General features: G+C 38.9%; 1 protein-coding gene across 1 annotated transcript; it reads left to right on the top strand.

Annotated features, from left to right (window-relative positions):
• The first annotated feature begins 268 nt into the window (after positions 1-268).
• Positions 269-11,362, top strand: LOC108338575 (NADH dehydrogenase [ubiquinone] 1 alpha subcomplex subunit 8-B). The gene is made up of 2 exons (XM_017575526.2): positions 269-545; positions 11,011-11,362. The coding sequence occupies exons 1-2, from the start codon at positions 358-360 to the stop codon at positions 11,141-11,143; spliced, it is 321 nt and encodes a 106-aa protein (XP_017431015.1). The 5' UTR covers positions 269-357; the 3' UTR covers positions 11,144-11,362.
• The last annotated feature ends 317 nt before the right edge of the window (positions 11,363-11,679 follow it).

Below are 11,679 nucleotides of genomic sequence, written 5' to 3' on the forward strand. Positions count from 1 at the left end.
AAATTAAAAGACACACATTCATATTAAAAACCCTCTTAGTTTGTTATTCCACGCTAACCATTCTGCTGCAGCCACTGACAAAATAAACTAGTTTAGAATTTCTATTAAGATTGGAAGTTCTATTATATTAGCACTAAATTGAAGCTTTGTTATCCCTCAAAACCGAATTACGAGAGTACCCTTTTTGTTTTTGTCGAATTCGCTTCCTTCCAACAACCAAGGATCAGGACAATTTCGTAAATGTCTTTTCCTTCTCCATATTCCGAGTAATTTTCTTCCATTTTCTCGGGAAATTAATGTCACCGATCGAATTGCGTTTCCCTTTCTTTGTTGTAGCAGACAAGGATTGAACTGCACATGGCGAGCGCTGTAGATGCCTCGGGAAACCCTATCCCTTCGTCGTCGGTGTTGATGGCATCGTCGAAGCACATTGGGATTCGGTGTCACTCTGAGAACTTGGAGTTTCTGAAGTGCAAGAAGAAAGATCCCAACCCTGAAAAGTGTCTTCACAAGGGTCGAGAAGTTACTCGTTGTGTCCTTGGACTGTGAGTTTTTCTTGTCTCTGCTGATTTTTATCTCTGTTTGTTTGGTTGGGTAGGTAGATTGGAATAGGTTTTGTTGATTTTTCAGATTTTTGAAGTGGTGAGTCATTTCTTGGTTCTAATTTATTCTGGGTTATATGAGCACTTTGTGATGTTCAGAATCAATTTTATTGTGTTATTTATGTTACCCATTCTCTACATTTAGTCTACAATTTAACCTCTAATTGTATTGTCTATGAAGAAGTAAACGTGTTAAAGCAAAATTAAAAATGTTCTGATAAGTAAGTACTAGTATGCTGTAAATGTGGGTTTTCAGTGATACTTGAGAAGGTGGAATTATTGCATCCATTTTTCTATTACAACTCAAAATAATTTCCTATGGATAATTTAATCCAAAAGTAATCCTTGAATCTTGCGGAATTTTGTTGAAATTTTCCGGCTCTCTTCTTTGTCATTTCATATCGTTAATCTTATTGCGACTGTCAAAAAGGTACTGCTCAAGCTGAAGGAAAATTTTACCACCAGTATGAGATATGATGTATGGAATGTCAGAATTGACTGTTAGGCAATGTCACAATAAAGGGCCAACATAAGTCTTGGGAATAGGAATATTTTAGGGGATGAGAGCTTCGTTAAAGTTTATTTCCAAGTAGCCTAGATATTTATTAAGTTGGTGTAGCTAGGTTCGATGTATCTTATGATGTAATATTATCTTAATTGTTGTGTAGTAAATTATTTAGCACTAGTTATCTATGTTATGCTCTTGAAGAATAAATAAGTCCATTCATGTATGTTATGTTATGAAATTGTTTATTTCTCTCTTGTCGTGATGAGAATAGGCTTCATGTATTAAATATGAGAATACTGTTGTGGATGAGTGACATAGTACACTGTGATGCCTTCACCAGCGCCAGTGGGCCATTGAAACAAATGGATGATGCATTAGACAAGATACGATTAGGAGTGAAAGCATTTGAGAGAAAGTTTGTATGGAACATATTGTAGAGAAAATAGTTGGATCTAACGTTAGGGTTTGGACTAGTGTAAAGAAGACATTTAAAAGCTTTAGTAAAGAGAGTAGATCAGATGGAAAATAACCTTGCCACTAAAAGGGAGGCCAACTGTGAAAAACTACAGCAAAAGCATTGATTTAGAGGTGGTTTGTTACTTTCTCAACTGACTGGATTCACTATGTGGGACAGTATGGCATCATTTGCTTCATTTCATGTAACCAACCCACCTAGTTGGAAAAGTTTGGCAAATTGATTCCTCGAGCATCTCAATTTTTTTTTCCTCTTACGCCGTTGTTTGTGGAATGTCCGTCTGCAGTTGTTGTGTGTGAAATTTCTTGCACTTCTTTGTTGAGTGATAATGACCAATCTACAACAGATTGATTTTGACATGCTTCTAATTTATTTAGAATACTGAATATCTATAAATCGTATTTCATGATGATTTTCATATGTTTGCTTTTGGCCATAAAAAAATGTCATATACCCCTTCCCTCCAATTTTTTGTCTACTTGATAAATGGAAATGTTGAATGGTGCTATTTCAGTTGATATTATAGTTAAGTAAATGGATGTGACTCTTTGCTTCAAGAGGCTGCATTAGTATTACAGCTTTGTTGATAAAAAAAGAAGGATTACAACTTGGATGTCTGAACTGTCTTGTTAATTGTTACATTACATAAAAGTCCCTGTGCTTGTTTCCATATCAAATAATCATTTTGGAATGTACAGTCCTTGTTTACAGATATTGAAGACTGAATACATATTATTGAAAATTCTATTTGATGACTGTCCTTTGGAGGGTATTTTTAGGAGATAAAATCTTTCATTTAAGGGTGAGCAAAAGATCCAAATTGTTAAATCTAATCCATAATTTTCTAAATCCGTATCACTTTAAGTCTATTTAAATAGATTTATCTCAAATCCAAATTCATATTTTTGGATTATAGGTCCAATCCATTTGTTAAAATAAAAGAGAGGGGCATGGGTTGAATCCCTAATATGCATTTATAAATAAGAAAATACATAGAGATGTGCCTAAGCCCGTTACATCTAACGCTCCTCCTCAAACCATGAATATAATTTGTACGTACCAAACTTGTTACAAATATAATCAATTATAAGGTCCTATAATGATTTAGTAAAAGTATATGCTAGTTTATCATTAGAATTAATAAACTCAATCTGGATATCTCCAAATACAATCTTTTCTCGAATAAAATGACAACTAATCTTAATGTTTGGCCCTTTCATAAAAGACGGGATTTGAGCTAATATGAAGAGCAACTTCATGATTACATAGTGACCTCTCTAAAATGCGGGATTTGAGCTAATATGAAGAACAACTTCATGATTACATATAAGTGTCATTTGAGTGACCTCTCTAAAATGCAATTTTTTAAGTAACTGTTTAACCAAATAAGCTCACAAGTAGCTAAGGTTATAACTCTATATTCTGCTTCCACACTAGATCTTGCTACAACATTTTGTTTCTTTCTAAGAGATCAAATTATACCAATGAAGACAATATTTGGAAGTGGATCTCTTGTCAAAAGGAGAGTATGTCCAATCAACATTTGAATAACATACAACCTTAGTGTGATTATTGTGTCCATATATCAAACCTTTTCCGAGAGAACCTTTAATGTACTTCAATATACAAATCACAACATGCCAATGATCAACATTTAGAGAATTAAGAAATTGACTCACCACATTGACTACAAAGGAAATGTTAGGGCAAGTTACTATAAGATAATTCAATTTTTCAACTAATCTTCAATACTTTGCAAGATCTGGGAGGGTCTCCCTCTGATTAGGTAAGAGTTTGACATTGGGATCCATGGGTGTCTCAATAGACATTGAGTTCATTAGCCCAATTTTGTCCAAAATATCCAATGCATATTTCCTTTGAGAAATAACAATTCCATTGTTGGATTGTGTTACCTCTAGCCTCAAAAAGTATTTGAGTTTGCCAAGGTTTATGGTTTGAAAGTAATGACAAAATTGTTGCTTTACCTGAGATGCCATGGTGATCTGTTAGAAACCAGAATTTGGAAATAAAGGGAATGAAATACGAAAAATGAAGTGATGCAAATTCAATATTATTATCAACCAGAAAACTCAGAAAGTTCTAGACCCTCTGCCCAGAGCAAGCTCCTGCGAAGAATCGTAATCTTCTTCTCCCAATCCCACCGAAAAACCAAAAAACCCCCTCCCTCACAACCTACACCTCATAATATATAACAAACCATTTTCTCTCTCTTCTAACTAACACAATTCCCTCACAAAGCCACGTCACCCTTTTCTCTCCTCTTATAAACTCTGCCCCACTTATTTTTATTATCTCTTGGGTACGTATCAATGCCTTCTTCATGAACTAAAGCCTTGTCCTCAAGGCTAAACTCTGGAAACTGACTTCGAATATTTATTTTATCTTCCCAAGTGGCTTCATCTGCATTCTGCTCTCTCCATTGAACTAGTACCTGCTTCTTAGTTTCTCCTCTTTTGGTGTAGTTCCTAGTGGCTAAGATGGCCATGGGAACTAATATTTCAGCTCTGTCATCATCTAACCCTGTAGGGAGAGCATCCTCAACCTTATACTTGCCCATCGCTTTCTTCAGCAAAGATACATGAAAAACAGGATGAATCTTTGAAGTAGGTGGTAATTTCAGACGATATGCTACCTCTCCTACTTTCTCCTCTACTTCAAATGGTCCATAGTATTTAGCACTTAATTTATGATTAATTATGCTCATGATCGACTGTTGTCTATTCTGTTTCAACTTCAAAAACACAAGATCTCCCACCGAAAGATGTCTTTCCCTTTGATGCTTATTAGCTTGAATCATCATTCTGTCTTGGGCACGTAATAAATGAGACTTCAACTGTCTCAGTGCTTCATCCCTCTCTAGAAGATCCTTTTGAATAGCTGCTACCCTCACCTCTCCTTGAACCACCTGTTCAATCTTAGGAGGAATTCTTCCGTACACCGCTTCAAAAGGAGTGATTTTTGTGGAACTGTGATAAGTGGTATTAAACCACAACTCTGCCCACGGCATCCAAATCACCCACGTCTTGGGTTGATCAGTAATAAAACATCTGAGGTAAGTCTCCAGACATCGATTAGTTACCTCAGTCTGTCCATCCGATTGCGGATGATACGCCGTGCTCATTTTCAGCTTTGTTCCTTGCATCTTAAAGAGTTCTCTCCAAAACAAGCTCATGAATAACGGATCCCTATCACTCACCACCGAATTCGGTATTCCATGCAGCCTTACTATTTCTTTTACAAAAATCTCAGCCAAGGACTTTGCCGTATAAGGATGTTTAAGGGGAACAAAATGGCAGTATTTTGTTAAACGATCCACCACTACCAAAACTGCTTCAAAGCCTTTAGACCGGGGCAATCCAGTAATGAAATCCATACTGATATCCTCCCAAACTCTTTCCGGAATCTGTAAAGGTTGTAATAAACCATTAGGGGCTGCTGTTATATATTTCTGCCTCTGACATGTATCACAGGCTTGGACAAATTGTTGGACATCTTTCTTCATTCCTTTCCAGTACACATTGGCTGCAATCCTTCTGTAGGTTCGATAAAACCTTGAGTGACCCCCTTGCGGAGTAGAGTGAGCTTCTTCCAATAACCTATTGACCCACACAGATTTCTCCGGTATCACTAAGCGATCTTGATAATATAAAACGCCTTGTTTATATTCATATCCCACATAAACCTGTCCAACCTTTATTTCTTCTATTATCTTCTTCAATTTATCATCAACATTTACCGCTGCATTAAGCTCTTGCGAATCTAACCAAACTGGAAAAGAGACCATGCTCTTCATTTCTCCTTCATCTCTACTTCGGGATAGAGCATCTGCCCCCTGATTTTCTTTGCCTGGCTTATAAACAATCTCAAAATTATAGCCTAATAGTCTAGCCAACCAGTTTTGTTGTCCACCTGTCGTTATCCTTTGCTGCATTAATTGCTTAAGACTCTTCTGGTCTGAAAAACCAGTAAATTTGCGACCCAAAAGATAAGGCCTCCAGTGTTGGATAGCCAATGCCACTGCCATCAACTCTCTTTCGTAGGCTGACTTCGTCAAATTGTGTGAACTCAAGGCCTTGCTATATTACGCTACAGGTCTTTTTCCTTGCATTAGGATTGCTCCAATCCCTGTCCCAGAGGCATCACATTCCAGGACGAACTCTTCTTCAAAATTTGGGAGCCTCAACACTAGTGCTGATGTGACCCTTTGTTTGAGCTCATCAAATGCTTCTTGAGCTCGTTCATTCCACCCAAATCCATCCTTTCTAGTCAGCTCTGTTAGTGGTTTAGCTATCTTACCATAATCTTTTATGAACTTACGATAATAGCCTGTAAGACCCAAAAATCCACGAACTCCCTTTACGTTCTTGGGAATTGGCCACTCTAACACACTATTAACCTTCGTTGGGTCCACCGCAACTCCATGTATGGAAATAATATGTCCCAGATACTCCACCTTCTCATGGCCAAACAAACATTTTTCCTTGTTCGCAAATAATTGGTGATCTCTCAACACTTCTAACACCTTTTCAAGCAACTGCATATGCTCTTCCCAACTGTTGCTGTACACGAGTATATCATCAAAAAACACCAATACCCCTCGTCTCAACAGTGTCCAAAAAACTTCATTCATGAGAGCTTGGAATGTCGACGGGGCATTCATAAGTCCAAAGGGCATCACAAGGTACTCATAGTGACCCTCATGGGTTCGGAATGCTGTCTTTGGAATGTCTTCCTCCCTCATTCTGACTTGATGATATCCTGAACGAAGGTCCAATTTAGAGAAATATTTGGCTCCATGCAACTCATCCAATAACTCCTCAATAACTGGTATTGGAAATTTATCTTGAATAGTGACCTTGTTCAAAGCTCTATAATCAACTCACATGCGCCATTTGTTATTTTTCTTCTTCACCAAAATGACTGGGCTCGAGTAAGCACCCTGGCTATGCCTGATATGACCCACTTCCATCAACTCTTGCACTTGTCTCTCAATTTCATTCTTCTGATGATACGCATATTTGTAAGGCCTCACGTTAATAGGTTCTTGTCCTGGTTTGAGATGAATTTTGTGTTCCTTTACACGTCTAGGAGGTAGCCCCTTAGGTTCTTCAAACACATATTTGAAATACTGCAGCAAGTGATTTAAGACGCTTCGTTGCTCTGGACCCAACTCTGCAACTTCCATCTTCTCTTTTTCCTCCAACACCCCACACACTGAAATTAACAATGAATCCCCATGAGGGGCCCCTCTTAGCAGTTTCTCTCCTTGCTGAGTCTGGATCTTCATTTGCTGTTTTTTCCAATCCACAGTGGTCTCTCCCAACGTCGTTAACCACGACATCCCCAATATCACGTCCATGTCCTCCAAATCGAAAAGAAAAGCATCAATTTCAAACTCACCATCATCAATCCTTACTTTGATACCTCGACAAATCCCTTGAGTCTCGGATTTGTGCCCATCTCCCATCAGAATCTTCATTTGCTTGGTTCTTTCCCACTGCCAACCCAAAGCTTCCACAAGTTTTCGTGAAATAAAATTGTGCGTGGCTCCGCTGTCGACCAAGAACAACATCGGAATCTCCCCAATCAGACCCCGTAACTTCATAGTCCTCGGTTGATCATTTCGGTCTCTCGTGAGAGAGTAGAGATTTAACGTTGTACATTCTACCACCACCTCATCTTCGTCATCCCTCTCCTCATTTTCCTCTTCATCTCCTTCACATTCAACTTGGATTTCCTCATTCACCATGACCACCCTTAGCTGCTTAATAGGACATTGATGAAGGGGACTGTACACCCCACCGCATTTGAAACACAAGCCCTTTTGTTTTCGGTCGAGAAGTTCTTGATAAGAAAGATGATTTGCTCCTCTATCACGTGACCCCCCTTTATTCTTTGCATCCCAATCCTTCTGAACACTTGGGCCAGGCCCATTTCCTCCCCAACTTCCCCCATTCTGTTTTAGACCAGTTTTTCCCACCACAGTTGAAATGGGTCGGTGCCCTACTTGATACCTATCCCCTCGAGACTCTCCCCTTCCCTGCCATATTTTATTTCTCCCTGATATCTCCACACCGATGGCGCGAGCTACATTCATCATGCGGCCCCTGGACAAAGGATGTGCCACGTGCAAGCTTCGTATTCTCGCACGTATTTCGTACTTTAGCCCTTGTGTAAAATAAGAAAAGTACTGTTCATCGGGCATTCGTGGCACCTGAGCAATGAGACACTCAAAACTTGTAATATAGTCTTCGATACTTCCTATTTGTTTTATGGCAGCCAATTGATCATAAATACTCCCTTCTCCCCGGCCTCCATATCGCTCCAGCATCTCTCGTTTCAAATCTTCCCAAGTTAACTCATCATATTCATTTAATAAAGCATGGAAAAAATGAATCGTGCTCCCTTCCATACACAGTTGTGCGAGATTCACCCGGACTGCCTCTTGTGTCTCTTGTACGTTAAAATAAACTTCAGCTCTTGCTATCCACCCCGCTGGGTCTTCTCCATAGAACGGTGGTAATTCTATCTTCTTCATCGATTGCCGAAATTCGGCTAAATCGTCCCCCTCGAGTTGTCTCATACTTTTCGTTCTCTACGTATTCACCGATCTTGACCCCAACTCTTCGTTCTCCCCCTCATTCATATTAGTGAACTTCGAAATTAAGTGAAGGAGCTTTGATTGATTCTCAGCGGCTTCTCGGCGTAAGGTTAAGATCTGTTCTGCTGAATCCTTACGCAGCTTCTCCAAGTTGGTTTGACTTTGCAACGATTGTGCCACAAGCTCCTCGACCACCGCTTTGAGTTTAGCGACCTCACCCACAACAAGATCTGCCTCATTCTCCTCACCCGCTGGCTCTCCTTGGACATTGTTCTTTCTTGGTGGCATGATCTCCGATCGGGAAATATTGATCCGGCAGGTCAGACCAATTTGTTAGAAACCAGAATTTGGAAATAAAGGGAATGAAATACGAAAAATGAAGTGATGCTAATTCAATATTATTATCAACCAAAAAACTCAGAAAGTTCTAGACCCTCTGCCCAGAGCAAGCTCCTGAGAAGAATCGTAATCTTCTTCTCCCAATCCCACCGAAAAACCAAAAAACCCCCTCCCTCACAGCCTACACCTCATAATATATAACAAACCATTTTCTCTCTCTTCTAACTAACACAATTCCCTCACAAAGCCACGTCACCCTTTTCTCTCCTCTTATAAACTCTGCCCCACCTATTTCTATTATCTCTTGGGTACGTATCATGATCACTATGTATAAGCAAAATATCATAAACATATAATGCTAAATAGATACACTTAGCATTTGAGTGATGGTAAAATATTGAATGATCTACCTCACTACAAGTGATACCAAATTGTTAAACAATCGTACTAAATTTGTCAAACCAAGCCCTATGAGACTGCTTGAGGCCATATAAAGATTTGGGGAGATGACATACCAATTTAGAAGACTCCCCCCTTAAGCAACAAAACCTAGAGGTTACACCATATAAATTTCTTCCTACAAATCCCCATCGAGAAAAACATTTTTGACGCCAACCGAGATGGGCTAAGGCATCACCTACAAAATTTGAAATTCAAAGGAGTGTAATGAAGGGAGGGATTACAAGTAAAGTGTATACCTTTACGAAGGGCAATGGGAAGATCAAATTCAACGGTTGGAGTTGGAGGGAATGGAGGAGTTGGCACAAGAGAGTCATTAGGTGGATGATGGGGAATTTGTCAATGACAATACACTTGAGTAGTTGGTGGAGGTGGGGGGTAAGTACACATAGACGCAATAGAACGATCAAAAACAATTAGGATAATGACTTGATTGGATGAATACTCAATAGGAGAAGCTAAGTAAGGTAGCATTGGGTCAGGGCTTATGCAAGGTTGGGTTGTGTTAGCCTTGGTTAGAGTCAAGCCAAGTCAAGTTTGCCTGGGCCTAGGCTGAGCCAAGTTGGCCTGGCCCACATTTAGTTGAGCCGAGGCAAGTCCACATTCATCAAAGTTGGGGGCTAGTCCACATTCAACTGAGTTGGGCTATGCCTAATTCAATCATATTTCGATCAAGACCAAGTCAAGCCTAATTCAATTAAGACCGATCAGGACCAAGTCAAGCCAACCCTAGCTGACTCGACTTAGGTCGTGTCAAGCTGAGACAATGTGAGCCCATGTCACGTAAGACCGAGACAGACCAAGTCAGGTCTAGCCAAGTTTAGTTCGGTTGTGTTGGGTTGAGACATTGGGTTGGACCATGCCAAAGTCTACCCAAGTCTGGGCAAGCTCACTTTCAATCAAGTTGGGCTGGGTGTAGGTCGAGCTAAGTCCAACTCAAGTTGAGTCTGGTTAGGTCCAAGTCGAGTCGGGTCTAGGTGAAATTGAAATGGATTGGGTTAGGTTTAGGATTTAGGGTTACGTTAGGCAAAGTCTAGTTGGCTTGTGTGGGGTCGAGACATTGGGTTGGGGCCTTGTCAAGATGAGTAAGGTCTACCCTATGTTAGGTAGAGCTAAATTGATTCGGCCCAATGTCCGAGTTAGGCCAAGTTGAATTGGGATTAGATAAGCTTGGGTCGAAATTGAGTTGTGTCCAGGACGAGTTAGACTTAGGTGGGATTGAGATAGACTGGGCCAAGTCAAGTTAGACTTGTGTTTGGTTGATGCATCGGGTCCATGTCAAACTAAGTTAGGTTGATCTCACATTAGGTCAATTAGGCCAATCCAACTCAGATTTAATCTAATTCACCAAGTGGATTTAATCTAGATTTAATCCAATTTAAATTGGATTGGAAAAATCCAAATCAATTTGATATAGTTAAAATGGATTTGGATTTTTGATCCCAAATATTCTATGATCATCCCTACGTTCATTAGTATCAATGCTTAATGCATTTTTCTGTGACAAATAATATAATTTATTCGTAATATTATTTTTCTTCACAAAGATACACCCAGATTTATACTATTTGCTTCTATCTGTTACATGTTCCTTTTGTATTAAGGATGAGAGAGAATGAGAAAGATTTTAGGTATCCTGTGAAAAGGAACATGTAATTCCCATAGTAACAGAGTACAGTCAAGTCCATGAATCTAACTAGCTGACTAAACCTAACAGAATACAAAAGAGTTCTGACTAACCTGTAACAAACCTATCTAACTCAGAGTTAGTTGGGAGTTCAAGAGATAGATGTACTGCTATAGTAACAGTTATACCTATACTATAATATTTTGAGATGCACATAATTTTGTGTCTTAGTTGATATGTTATAGCTGAAAGCTTTCAGTATGATGATCCCCTGGTATGATGGTCTTTCATCATTGACTGATGCATTATGTCACGTTTTATGTTTTTTTTTTTCCATGTACATTTATGGGTGATGGTGTTCAAATTCTTTTTCTGCAGTTTGAAAGATCTGCATCAAAAGTGCACAAAGGAGATGGATGATTATGTTGGCTGCATGTACTACCATACAAATGAATTTGACTTGTGTCGCAAAGAGCAGCAAGCATTCGAGCAAAAGTGTTCTTTGGAATGAAACTAAGAACTGTGTTGTCTAAAATAATAACAGCCCATTTGGAGTGAGCCAATGCCCCTGTTTTCCAAAAAATCATTGATCTTTTCTGTTTATACAACAGTGTTGGAATATTACCATGGACAATGTTTTTGCTCTAAATTTTTCTGCAGAATTGCATGCATGCAGAACAAAACTAAACCTCTTTAAACATAATAACTGACATGAAATGTTTACTGTTGCGATATGGTTGTAATTTGGTTCTATGTTCAAAAGGAATATTTCTGATGTCTGGGTGGTTCCTGCCAACTGAAGTAGGCAAGTAAAACACGAAGCAGTCAAACCACAAGTAGCACACCAAAATAAAATAATCAACCATGTAATTTTTTTCCCTGAAACAAATTATTATTGTAGAACTTCAAAATTGCAGTTCGTGTTATGACTCCAATTAGACTTAACCTTATTTAAGTTGTTTTCTAGACTTTGTTGGCTGATTAATGTGAAAAAACATTCATTGAAGTCTAGCCAATGCAGATTGTGCTTTGAATAAGAGTAATATT

Source organism: Vigna angularis, chromosome 9 (genome assembly GCF_016808095.1).
Source record: "Vigna angularis cultivar LongXiaoDou No.4 chromosome 9, ASM1680809v1, whole genome shotgun sequence".
NCBI classification, from domain to species: Eukaryota; Viridiplantae; Streptophyta; class Magnoliopsida; order Fabales; family Fabaceae; genus Vigna; species Vigna angularis.